Source organism: Daphnia magna, linkage group LG10, assembly GCF_020631705.1.
Source record: "Daphnia magna isolate NIES linkage group LG10, ASM2063170v1.1, whole genome shotgun sequence".
In the NCBI taxonomy this organism is placed as follows: domain Eukaryota; kingdom Metazoa; phylum Arthropoda; class Branchiopoda; order Diplostraca; family Daphniidae; genus Daphnia; species Daphnia magna.
In genome coordinates this window covers 7967170-7980690 of record NC_059191.1, presented here as the reverse complement: position 1 = coordinate 7980690, position 13521 = coordinate 7967170, and the positions used below count along the sequence as shown (strand labels likewise).

The following is a 13521-nucleotide window of genomic DNA, read 5'->3' as shown; positions in this document are numbered from 1 at the left end:
ATGATAATGTTTCGGAATGACTATCATTTTGTTTCAGGTAGTTTCTATTGCGAAATAAAGTACAAATGAGATACAAACATAAATGGAATTTCATTTATTGTCCCACCTCCATCCCACAATTCCACCACTATTTTCAATTACATAAATATACAATAAAATACATTACAATACAAACATGCACTGAGTTAACCCGTTGGCTGCCAGGCCATTCAACCCGTAGGTTGTTGTCTACAATCTACGCATCGTCGTCTGAAGGATCCACGATCTGGTGGGACTTGTCCGAAGACAAGTCCGGGCTGACACGGCGATGGAAACCTTGACAGGGAATGCACACCCTCAGGAAACCATCACCGCATCGAACAAGGAGAAGTCCCTACTGGTGCATTGCCTAACCGCCTTGCGGCGGAGCACTGCCCTACCCCATAGGGCAGAACAGTGCGCGCGGTCCCTACAGCTAAAAAAAAATGGGAGCAAAATGGGTGGCAGCCAACGGGTTAACTCACACAAACAACACCACACACACACACACAAACATCAAACAATACCAAAACAGACGAGAAGTTCCACGTTGCACCGACTGCCATCGCCGTCAGCTGTTTTGGATCCGCAAAGATTACAAGTTGTCCTCTTTCACTCGGCTGTGGGAATTATCTAAATTGAGAATTCACAAATTAGAACACTGACATAGTACTTTAAGCAAACCAATTAAACTTACGTTTTTAATCTTATACGGCGGCATGATAACTACTGGACGGCGTCCTTTTTTAACATAAATGCAAATGAAAACTCGACAGTTCTACGATAAAAAATAAAAACTCAGAATAAGAATACTAGATAAATTAAATTAGAGTACCATAATGAGGCGATGGCATACAACGCTGGCATAACAGTATGTATGTTGTCAGGCTAAGAAGAGCGATAAATGCTACAAACGGTTGAGATGGCATATAGAAAATGATGATTTCCTTAAAATTCCAAAAGGAGAAAACAAAAAATTCTGTTACAATGCCAGGTAAAAAGAAACTTTTTACAATACCATGCTATGATACTGAAGTTAATTGATGGTTGCTGGCAAAGAAGGGAAGCTGTGAAGACTGGATTCATGGTTGTTGATGGTTGGCCAAGTGCAGAAACTTCAAATACTGCATCTGTAAGAAACTGGTAGTAGATTTTTACAACCCAAAGTAGATGAAGAATGTGTAGTTAACAAGAAAGGATATTATACCAAAAAACAAAATAGACAATGAGTCAAAATACTCAGTCGAGTCTGACAATGGTATTGTTAATCTTGCTGTTGCGGAGGCATTCCTTTTGAACTTGAATACATGAGCAACTCAAGAAAAGAGTCATGACAATTGGTACGATGTTCGGCTGGAGCGAGGTAAAAGTTTGTCAGTGAGAAATGGCAAGATTGGAAGAGACAAACAGCAGTATTTCATTACTCTGATTCAGTGTCTCACATACCTGGTAACAAGGGAGACAATGTTACATATAAAATGAAATTTTTTGAAAAGTTTCTTCTCCAAAACATTTCATAAAGATCAAAATACTAAAAAGTAGATCATACACCGCTATACCTGAGTTGAAAAATTCTTAGAAACACACCAGAATCACGAAAAATTGCTGACAGAAATTTCACTCACTAATTCCAATCATTCAGAATGGCGGGCACAGCAACGCCATCTGGTTTTTCTATCTGTAACGCATTCACTCTTCTACTCAACAGCTCCCGGTGTTCGTGAAGTTCCCGATAGCCTTGGAGAACAAAAAAACACACAGTATAATCAAAATTGAACGCTTATTTAAATTAAGTTAATAGATTTCTTGTTGAACCAGCCGTTTTTAAAACAAACGTAAATAAAGTGCTGTTAGCTCACCAACTTTGTTTTTTACGTTTATTTCAAAAACTATAAGATCATTGGAAAAATAAACTTGATTTCCGTGATTACTATTCAATTCTGAATCGAAATCATGTATTTAAAGCCAAATTCAAAATTTGGCCAAAAATGAAAAGTAAGAAGGCTTCTCTTCTTTTACCTTACCACTTTCGTAAAAATCTGCAAAAAACGACATCTCTTGACATTCGACCAAAATCACATGACATTATTAAAATTGAGCGCTAATTCCGATTATGCTTTTGGTTTTCTCGTTAAACCAGCCATTCTTTAAATAAACGAAAACATAAGGGCAACTTTTTGTAAAAAAGTCGGGCTTAATTACTGAGATATTTTTCAATAGATAGCAGTGTCTTATCTCTGACAAGTTAAATCGCTGCTTGTAATTTTTCTGAATTTGGGGGGGGGGGGGTATACGCTGGTATTTTGAAGGATTATTTATCTGAAATTTTTGGTAAGTTTATCAAATATTTATTATATAGACTTTTTGTTAAAAAGTTGCGCTTAAAAATTCGGGCTTGATATCAGTTTCTAGTGGTCTGTTTCCTCGAATTCGGACACGAAAGATACTCAATGATGCAAATAGTTTTGCGTGATGAGTTTATTTTTGAGACAAATTTAAGTTTTCTAGAGGACAAATGACATTCGAAGGAAAGGTGAAGGCTACAAACGATTTGATAAAGGACGCAACAAACCAAGAATAGAAAAGAATATCAAAAGCATCATAGAGGTGCACGTTAAAAATATTGATCAGAGCTTTTTCGCTATTGCTCAGAACAAAAAGGGCAAGCATTTCTCACGGTGAATCACAACACTTTTTACGAGAGGTTGCCACCACTTTTCAACATTTCCAAGCGTCGGCGATAGTCTTCAATACCACTGGTTGCGGACGAGCTGGTGGTGGTGGTGACGTTTTGGACGACGGGTACCTTTGTAAATCAAATAACATATAATATATAGATGACGCAATAGGTAGAGTCGTATTGCAGATAATTACGTTTTCAAAATCCCCGGAAATTGCTGTAACAGTTCGTGTCTGGGTAACAGTAACAGACGAAGATGAAAATCCAAATTGGTTTATCGTGCTTGAAGCGTTAGAGCTTGTAACCTTTTGGTAAAAATCGAAGCAAAAAGAACGTTACCATTACTAGGACACGCTAATTTGAAAACAAAGGCATACATGACTGGTTTCCAGTCCAGCTAGTGCGCGAAGTTTCTTTAGTCTTTCTCTATATGCATCTGGGTTTACTCCAGACTCCGAACTCGACGACTGCTGAACTAGGCCCCCTTCAACAGGATTGTTATTGTCAGGAGTCAGCAAACCCTCAGCAAGTTCCTTCCGCTTCTTCTCTTCCATAAACTTTAATCCTCGTTCAATGTAATTCTTAAAGAAATCGGACGATCGACTCAAAAACGGTTCAATATCAGCATCCGGATATCGCTGTTTGAAATCGTACAATTGCGCAAGACCCTGTAAAAATCCGAATTGGGTACGTGAGATGGTTTGATCATAACTGAAGTTCAATTTACCTCTTGCGATAGTTCCTTTGAACCAATTTTTCGAAATATTGCAGTCAACGTTTCCTGGGTGGACTTTGAAAGTCGTCGAATTTTGACGGAACCGTCTTTTTTTTCAGGCACACCTGAGAGTTGATCACTGGTAGGTAATTTGCTGGCCGAATCTTTTTCCTTGGAAACGCCACTTTTAAGAAGTTTTTGCAGATAAGGCTCCAACTCTGAATCTTTCAGATTATCGATTGCCCCCAAATTTGAAAGAATGGCATCTCCTTGTAGCCGAACGAGAGTGTGAATGATCGTTTTGATAGTTCTTATGGGTGTATCTGATTGACGATCTTTCCAAACAGATGACGGATAGGCCTGTTTGGAACAAGTAAAGAAGCATAAAATAAATTGCATCAATGTCCACGGGAAAAAACACCTATACCTTGAGGAAAGCGTGAAGATCAACTAGTATGGTACTGATGTTTATGGTATTGATCCAATCATTCAGATTTCGTACTATCCTCCATAAGCATTTCATGACAAGTTCAATGTACTTGCCATTTGAGTTATCACTACCCACGGCATCGTGCAGCAGTCGCAAAAGAGCGCTGAAGTTTTAAAAAAATTATGAATTTGTAGGAGGATTTAGCATCAAGTATAATTTAGTAAAATTTCAATAAACCTGGTCATTGCTGTGTGATCAGACTTTTCTACCATCTTCAGGACGAGAACGTTAAGCGCTCGAACCACCTGATCTGCATCATCCGCCGTTTCCAGTCGAGAATCCAACATGACATGCAAACTCAAGTTAGCTAAATCACGTAGCACATCGCGTGACCCACGCTGGGCAAGATTGCTTTGAACAAAGAGCTAAAGAAGTTCGATTCAAGATTAACATATTACTATCTAGTGAACTGAATGAAATCTTACCGCCATCAACAATCGGAGAAGTGCCTTATAGCCTTGAATAATGTCTTTCAGCGAACGATCTTGCGATTGATAGAGGAGTCTCAATTGCATCGTACAACCTATTAAAATCTGGTCAACTCGCGTTTCGAGCCAACTGGAAAGCATATATATTGTCAACTCTAGATTTACTTAAGTAAAGATATGAACTTTTACCTTTCGTCAGCAGATTTATTAATGACGTTCTCGACGTATTGGACAGCATTTAAGGAGACATTTAAGGAGGGATGCGCAATCTGTATGTATTTATATACATATTTTTGTTATGTAAAAAATTTATCAATTAAATGTCGCCTTACCTGAGAAATATTGATGTCAAGAGCAGGATCTGTACTATTAATTTTCCCGAATTGGTCGGCTGCTTGGCTTGATCCTACTGCCGTCCTCCTACAATGGATGTAAAGTTACCAAATTGAAAGTGTCCTAAAAAGCTCTTGTGACGACAACTTACTTATATCTTGGCATTGGAACAGCCTCGTTCAAAATATCATCGAAATTCACTTGAACTAAGTCAAGGTGTATGCTGGAATTGACATGACCTCGCAAACCTGCAGCTTTTTGAACAGTTTGTTCCAGCTCCATGGCAAACACTCCAGAAATTGGTCGTGCTTGGGGTCGCTCTGCCACTTCAACCCTGGTGTTTTTGTTATCTGATGCATAGTACGCAGAAGCCGGTCGAGCTCCTCGAACGGGTAAGCCAGAACGAGTATCGGGTGAGGTGGGGCCAGGATTTGGAGTGGGAGTCACGGCAGTTTTAACAGGGGCAGCTCCGGGAGCAGGACGATTTTTGGCGCTCCGTTTAATCCTCTCTTCCAACAAGGACATGTCTTTTTCTGATAGCTAAACATTTCCCAGAAGACGTATAACTAATAAAAAACGCAAAAAACGCAAAAAAAAAAAAAAAAAAAAAAACGCGCCAATTACCTGTCCAATTAATTTATAAACTTTTTCTCCTTCTTGGCAATAAGCGTGAACGATGCAATTGAGAGCAGCACTGCGAACCGCATTATCGCGATCAGCAATTTGCTTAGCGACTTCTTTTAGGGCAACACTTGGAGACGGTTGGCATACTGCGACGCCAAACTCTTCAATCAAGCTGCCTAGCTCTTCAAGGCATTCTACAGGGAGGAATTCGAAAACGAAATATGAAAAATTAAATACTATAAAATAATTTACGCAATGAAAATTACCTGTTCTTTGGCGAGCATTTTTTGTTTTAATTCCTTCCATAGCATAGGGAAATAATTTGCTAGCTGGATATATGCGCCATAGAGTTTTAAAAATGCCATGAACACTATTTTTCACTGCGTCTTTTGGATCACCAACCTGTAGATCAGAGTGAAAGTCCCGTAAAATAAGTAGTAATAGTAAAAGGTTGACCGAATGTCAATTCAGTTTAGCAGGCAAAACCGTAAACAAGAAAGCTTCCGACGTACCTTTGTTATAAGATATGGTATGAATGAAGAAGCTTCAGAATCTAACATGTGATAGCCTTCTTGGGCTAACAATGAAAAAACACTTTGAAGGTACTCCAAACCTTTCAGAAGAACAGAAGGATTGGTGTCAAAGAACCGTAAAGTCATCCATTTTAGAATCAAATCCAAATTGGCTTTTTGAGACTCCACATTAACGCTCAAGTCCTTGAAAATAAATACGAATCAATTGCGAGTTTTTAAAACCTAAACTCTAACTGATTAGGATTATTACCTCATTCAACGATTCAATTGCTTTGAGATGAAATTTGAAGTCCACGTGGAACATGTTTGTCATCAAGGATTTGTTTACTCCAGCCGTATTCATTTGTTCTTTCAGCTGATCAACAAACTCGTCTCTTGGAACAGCGAAGTTCCACTTCAACACTCTCAGCTTGAGCTCATCATTTACACGCTGGGTTTTTAAATTATTTAAGGGCAGCAACGGTGAAGTATCAACATCGTCATCTTTTTTACGACTGCTCTTTGCTCCGGGAACAGCTGATGCAGCAGCGGCAGGTCCCGCAATCTGCGTGAATAATCAATTTATATTACTTACCTTGACTTCCAAAATTCCATTTACTTGCCTTAGTCTTGGACGGCGCCCGCAAGGCCTTTCCTGAAGGAGCTTTGGCGGCATCGTCATCCTCTTTTGGAATTTCCTTAGAAGGCTGGGCTGCAATTTTAGCCTTCGCAACTGGTTGAGGAGCAGCAACCACAGGTTTTGTAGGCAAGCTAGGTCGAACTTTATCCAGATGAGCTTGAACGATGGACTTAGATGCAGGCTTTAACTTCGAAGCATGCCTTGACATGCTCTCGTAACCCAGATGAATCATGAATCCCAAGGTTGCATCTTGAGCCGCTTTGCGGACATCAGCTGTGCGATCTTCAATAGCAGCAAGCAAATGAGGTACGCAGGCAGTCACGTCATCCTTGTTCAATACTTTGGCGTTGACTGGGAATGATGCACGATTTTAGCCAAATATTAGATTTTTGTTTTGTTTTGTGTGTGTGTTTTGTTTTTTTGTTTCTTTTCCTTATAATAATTTTTTTATTTTAATTTTTTTACGTACCATTCGGCAGTTTCTCAGCGAGCCAAGTGAGCAGGTCTGCTTTTACGAAAGGGTTTCCTGTTTTCAGTGCGTCGGCAATGACTTCGCCCTCAAAGAATTCTTTCATTCCATTACATTGTTCGACCCAGGTGTTCAAACAAGATATAGCTGTGGCACGAACAGTTGGCTACGGATCGAGAATGTTAAATAAGGGTTAAAGGCGCCATTAAATAAAAAAAATTATTCACCTTATTCACTGATAGGGCTTGTAAAAAACCAGGTAAAAGAACCCTGACGTGTTGACGACAATTCGGTCCCATGGCAATAGCAAGGGCTTGGCCAATCGTCAATGCTTGTTGAACTAAGTTAGTGTTTGAATCAGACATCCTTGCGGCAAGCGCAGTAGGCAATTCACCCAACTGGGGCGTAATAAACTTGGCATCATTCAATATGGTAGTCACCTTTTGCAGGGCTTCATTTCGAACCTAATTTCAAACAAACCGTGAACATCGAATCGTAATTTTTAGAAAATAATGCACACGAAAGTAAAAGGTAGGGTAGAATAGATAAAAGCAAAAGTGCCACGATATGTATGAGACAATATTTTGGAAGCCGTATGGGACGAAGTAACTTGCCTTCCAATTTTTATCGTTTAATTCATTAACGATTGTTTCTGTAATCGACCCACTGATATCTGTGCGGGGAATGAGATCCACAACGTTGACTTCTTCTATTTCTTGGGGTTCTTCCTCTTCACCTTCGGCTTGTTTCTTGGGTGCCGCCCCTCTAATGGGTGCGGGTGGTGTCTGACCGGTATACTATTTTTTCCACAACCATGCAGAACCCATAGAAAACAATGAATTAACAAAAAATAAAATAACAAAGAGGAATGATCGTGCATTTAACTGAAAATGAAATAATAATAACAATAACAAATAACAAATAACAATAATAAATAATAGTAATAATAAAAATAAACATAAAAATAAAAATAAAAAAATAAAAATAATGGTCTGAAAAATCATACCTTGTCAAATTCTGTGTTTAGCTGCTGCAAAAGGGCTGGTTTTTCTCCGTCAAAAAACGTCCGTAGGGGTGGACCCATGTACAAAAACAACGTACCCACCAGAGTAATTGCAGCAGTCCGTACAGCTGGATTAGTTGCACTGATACCTTTTTTGGCGGTTTCGATAATCGGTTTCGGTTGGACACTAATTAAACCGGTACGTTAAATTCAACATATTTGAAAGAAATTTTGTTCGTCTTACACAAAGCCGAATTCTTTGATCGCGTTTGACAGCCAAACCAGTGCTTCGGCTTGAACTTTAGGATTTTTTTGTCCCATGGCAAAATCAGTCACCTGATTTGCAACGAAATCTAGGCTGGTAGCTTCAGCTATAGCAGTCAAAGCTTCTGTTGTAATGGATCCATTTTTGGCATCGCTTAGTTTATCGACAACGTCGTTAATGACATATTCAGCGGAACGCTTAGAAAAATCAGATTTTTCTGCCAGAAACTTCACAGCTTCCAACTTTAACTTGGTAACTTGGAAGTTGTTGTCTTTCAACCCTGGCTTTTTACACAATGTCCTCACGAGCACCTGTGTAGGTATGTCAGCTCTTTCGAGTGTTTGGATGGTCTAATCGAAAATAATTTGTTTGTAGCAACAGGGACAACAGTGAATACCAAAATATACCTGCATCATGGACTCCATGGCACCCAATCTAGTTTTCCAATTGGCATCTGTAATTCCTGTTATGACATCTGGAGGTAAAATAGCGGCAGCTTTCTCTTCCACTTCCTCAGGTGAAAGTTCCTTCTCTATTTTTTCTTCTACTTTGGCGTTTGCTCCTGCTGCTTTTTTCACGGCTGTTTTTCCTGCAGGCTTTTTCGCTGGACCACTTCCAGACGCAGCTGCTGTTGGTTTTTTGATGACAGCACCAGGTCGTTTTTGTGCTGCGTCTGCAATTTTGGGAGCGGCTTCCTTTGACTCGGGCATACTTGGAGCGGTTTTAGGTTTCGCCGCACCGGAAGGTTTACCACTAACTACAGCCTTTTCACAACATTCCTTGATCTTGGCCATTTTCATTGCCTCCAAGTCCGGAAGAAATGGCATGATTACTTTTTCTCCCACGACTTTCATAGCAATGCCAAGTGCTTCAGCCGAACTGTCACGTACACCAGGGTCTAGGGGAATGTCAGATGTTAGGATCTTAGGTATATACTAAACTTACGTAAAATATTACCTGGCTCATTTAAGGCTTTGATCAAAGCGGGACAGTAAGCCTTAAGAAGTTTTTTGTTTAAGATTGTCGCATTGCATTTTGCAAAACATCGACCCAAGAATGCGGCAGTTTCGGCCTTGACTGATGGATTTTTGTTATCTAAACTGGCTAAAACATCTTCCTGGATGGCCTCGATTGTCGTCTAAACAACAATTAAACTTTATTAAATGTAGCTATAGTTCATACTTCCTGACTTACACTGGGGTAAATGGCATCAATAGCCTCGCGCATTGCAGTTACAACGTTTTGTTTCTTTTCTTTAAATTTTTCTAAAATTGTAGGGATGCAGGCTAAAGCATAAGGAGAAAACTTCTTTTTCAGTCCATTCGCCAGACCACACAAACATTTGCCAGCAACAGCAATAACCATCACATTGGAATCTTTACCAATGATCTAGAACAAACGGTGTAGAATAAATAATATGACAGTAATATAGTTTTTGAAATACTATTACCTTTTTCAGCGCCCTCACCAAATCCCCATAATCTCCAGTTTGAAGTTTTGGATTAGCAACCAATTGCTCTAACGCATCCATTGCTTCTTTCCGCTCTTGCCATTTTTTGGCTTCACACTTGTCGTAAAAATCTTTCGGTAATTGAGATAAAATATCGACAGGTTCTAATAGTTCGTAAGGATCGATATCCGGAACAGCATCCGCATTGTCAGCCTCTTCTGAAAATCGAAGATATCCAAGAAACCGACAAAGTAATTTCATGAATTCAACCCAGATTACTAGAAAGCTATACCTTCAGTCGCATCAGTTCCTTCTGTCATTCTAGCTTCCATCTTGGCCTTAAGATCTTGCTGCGAACGCAAGAATCTAGTTTGGTGTGGTTTTTCGTTGCCCAGCTTTTCAAATTCTGTTTCCAATTCACTGACCTATTTGAAGTAAACTCTACCTATTTAGCCTTACTCTAAAATGATATAAACCTGGCAAATACCTGAATTGGTTTAAGTGCAGACAACTGGGGTTTCAAAGCTTGTCCAATCCATCTATAAAGCTCAACAACCAATTTTTTTCCTTCTTCTCTCACATTCTTGTCCCTATCTTCTAAAAGCACAGGAACTTGCTTCAGTACAAGCTTTAAATTGATAACTTTAGGTCCAAACTCTCTGAAAAATTAAATGAGAGTTCAGGTTGGAAAAAAGAGTTCTTGATCACTGTCAGCTGTTCAACTAAAATTAAGTCACATCCAAACTTCTATTATTTACCTTAATGCCTGTGTCAAGGTAGCTATGCATGCTGCAACAACTTTGGGATTTTTTGAAGCTGCTATTCCCTTTAAAATTTCTTCTTGCACAATTTCATACTTTTCTATCTCAACATACATAAGTGCAATCTGAATTGCCACATCCTTGGTTCGTGCTTTCGGGGCACCTAGGCATTTGGCAATGAGTCCACTCATCACATCACCAACAGTTCTGAAAATCAATCACAATTATAACAGAAACACCAGAAACTAAAATGTTTATACTTAGAAGCTTGTGCTGAATTTTCCACAAAGCAAAGGACAGTTTCAAGCCCTTTCTCTTGTGCCACTGCATTGCTATCAATCACAATTTTTTTCATAAGAAAAGTAAATTTGTTCCATTCTGGACTTTTTTCTTCCCACTGCCCAAATAGCTGAAAATATTTAAAATAGAATAAGTCTTAATAACAGCAGGTAGATTTGAGGGGCCTACTTTCAATGCTGCTTCATATCCATGTACTCTGGCTTTCCATAATTTATGGACACACTGATCTTCTATTGGAAGCTTCAAATATTCTGTGTCCTCGTCCATAGCGATCTATCTGTATCACGACAGAATATAGAAATGTCAATGGAAACTTATTACCATTGATTTCCAATGTATTTTTAGGGAAGGAATACAACTTGCACAGAATATTAAAACTACGGTCTTTGAGACATTTCTTGAATAATAGCAAACATACCGTTGAAACATGAGAGGGAAAACCTACCCGAATTTCGACGTGAAAAATTCAGACCACGATTAAAAAGTTCACACCTGCTTCTATCTTTCTAACTGTGTCAACTTTACAAAAAGACAGTTTTGAAATAAAGCGATCAGCTGTGTTCAATTCTGTAACCGTCGTTCGCTTTGAGTACCTCGGAAATTGATTCGAGAGCTAAACAGCAATGCCCAAAAAGAAATACAATTTTTAGCAATTGTTTTGGATTTCCACCTCAGGCAAAGTGAAATATACTTTTTTATTTTTCTAACTGACGAGGAAATTTTAAAAATGTGATTTATGATAATAAAGTTTGACGCAGCCAAGGCTGATGAAGGGCACGGCCCCGGTTTACCCACGGATCGTCCCCAAAAATAGTCGTCCAATGGCGTATGCCTAGACTGTTTTCCTAGATGAGTAGCCTTGCGGTTTTACTGGGAAATCGGGTCTACCCATCACTATCTTGAAAATGGCGGTTTGAATGGCGCCAAGTAAAAAAAGGACCTACCAAAAATTAGTTTGTCAAGTGGTTCATGATTTCTTTAAAGGATCTTGTTGGACTTAAAATTATAGATTTTGTTTGGAATTAAAAGGAAAATTAAGTAAATATATCGCTTTTCTTTATGAGGAAACCCAGCTGGCTATCCCGAAGTAAACTTTAGGTGGAGGTAACAAAAACCTGTAGGCCGAAAGCTGTTGAAAAATAAAAATAAATTTCGACATGCGCTATTGACCTACCCGTTAGCAACAAGTTCAAAAACATGAATAACCTTAGGCAATTCAATTTAGAAAATCAAAAATCTGATTCTGCTTTCCAACTCATTAGTTCACTCACCTGCACTATCTAAACTAGTGCAGAAATACCAGTTTGGGTTTTTAATAGTGATTCACGCCTTCGCACATGGATTAAAACATCGCCCACTTGCTGGATACCTAATTTGTGAATACACCAATCACACACTATGAAAGCCTCACATAAGCACTAGGTTTTGCCTCCGCGCTGATCTAGTCTAGTTTTAACCTAGATAGATTTGAAAAACATAGGTTAAGTAAATCTAGATTAAGATTAAGGCTACTTAAGTTAGGCACAATCATCCTCACACATTGCTTTTGCACTACACTTGCCTCCACACAGTGCATTCCACATTTTCCCATCATTGCATTTTGCAATTTCCACAATAATGGCCTCCTAAAACCACTCAGCAAAATATGCAACCACACCGTTCATGTTAACGATCCAACGACTAAAACTAACTAAAAAAGGTATCATTGATAAATCAAGTGTACTAACCGTGGTTTTTTCGTCTTTTATGCATTTAGATTGGCACATACTATCACCGGAGAGGTTAAACGGAGATCTCCCCTGAAGCTACAAGATCGACGCAGGAGCTACAAGATCGTCATGAGAACTACAAGATCGTCGCCCAGCCCCGAGATTCACGCCCTTTGGATGAAGAAGTAAACGGTTTAGTAGGGGCAAATAATTTTTTTTTACTTCCTTCCATTGGCTGTGATTTGTGTCTTACAAAATGTGTCCATAATTCCTTTTTCTTTTTCCTTGCCTTTTCTTCCTTTTAAACATTATGGCTGCCGGTAATCTCACCGTGCATCACGTTATACTGAGCATTCACGTTCACTGCACGTTTATCTCGCGTTTTTTCGCGTAACTTTTAGGCATCGGGGTTGTCTTTAGATATAATGTTTGAATTCTAACACTGTTTAAATCGTTACCACCCTAACCGCTTGGTTAGTGTAGGTTTACTAACATTTCTTCGATACTTTTCAAATAGTAGAAGAAAAGGAAAAAGGCCGATTTGAATTTGTATCTTGTCGGCCAAAAAGCAAGAAAATGAGAAACGTTGTCACATGAATAAGTATAGTTTAAAAAGAATAGCTGACGGGCAAAAATGGCCCATTACAAAAGAAAATTACGGACACCGGGGAGGGGGGAATGGCCCGCTCAGAATTAACGGATAGTGGGCAAAAAAATGGGCCGCAAATCATAAAAATATGTTTTAAACAATAAAGGCTTGTGACTAAAACGGCCTAAAAAAAAAGAAAAATTTGCAAACCAAATGGCTCACAAGAAAAATAAAGTACACTGGTGGGGCAGCACTGGGCGAAAAGAAAAAAGAAAAGATGATGGCAAAAATGGTTAAAGAAAAAAAAGGGAAAAACGCACGGGCGAAACAGCCAAGAAAAATTTGGTAAAGCCACACGAACAAAATACATGGTTAATACTAATAACAATATATGTAAGTACCAATTACCGCACACTTAGAGAAAATCCAGTCAATTCAAAAACAAATACACGATTCATTTACACAAAGAAGCACTTCTTTTAACATGTATACAAAAATTAACTCAAGAATATTTTGTAAGGATGTACACACGTGA

At 38.8% G+C, this 13521-nt stretch overlaps 1 protein-coding gene and 1 long non-coding RNA gene across 7 annotated transcripts; both read right to left on the bottom strand.

The window, feature by feature from the left end:
• Positions 1–71: 71 nt before the first annotated feature.
• Positions 72–1730, bottom strand: LOC116932235. Of its 4 annotated transcripts, none has more exons than XR_004399395.2 (6): positions 1578–1730; positions 1226–1464; positions 1037–1158; positions 854–965; positions 716–796; positions 72–651 (listed from the first exon to the last, which is right to left on the bottom strand). It is a non-coding gene; the product is annotated as an uncharacterized LOC116932235 (long non-coding RNA). The 4 variants fall into 4 exon arrangements; XR_004399394.2 differs by having other exon boundaries at positions 1037–1148; XR_004399396.2 differs by having other exon boundaries at positions 1258–1464.
• A 748-nt stretch (positions 1731–2478) lies between these two features.
• LOC116932224 (cytoskeleton-associated protein 5) lies at positions 2479–13521 on the bottom strand. 3 transcript variants are annotated; one of them, XM_045179756.1, is made up of 30 exons: positions 13395–13521; positions 10857–10965; positions 10649–10797; positions 10386–10595; positions 10115–10286; positions 9920–10052; positions 9628–9845; positions 9372–9566; positions 9135–9315; positions 8585–9075; positions 8157–8527; positions 7916–8099; positions 7524–7706; positions 7137–7373; positions 6910–7075; positions 6424–6791; positions 6072–6365; positions 5801–6004; positions 5555–5690; positions 5289–5482; positions 4816–5204; positions 4664–4751; positions 4521–4600; positions 4329–4461; positions 4081–4268; positions 3841–4006; positions 3426–3773; positions 3076–3366; positions 2893–3003; positions 2479–2824 (listed from the first exon to the last, which is right to left on the bottom strand). In XM_045179756.1, exons 2-30 carry the CDS (start codon positions 10953–10955, stop codon positions 2714–2716), a joined length of 6090 nt encoding a protein of 2029 aa, XP_045035691.1. In that variant the 5' UTR covers positions 10956–10965; positions 13395–13521; the 3' UTR covers positions 2479–2713. The 3 variants fall into 3 exon arrangements, with proteins under 3 accessions (XP_045035691.1, XP_045035689.1, XP_045035690.1); XM_045179754.1 differs by lacking the exon at positions 13395–13521 and adding an exon at positions 11134–11293; XM_045179755.1 differs by lacking the exon at positions 13395–13521 and adding an exon at positions 11107–11285.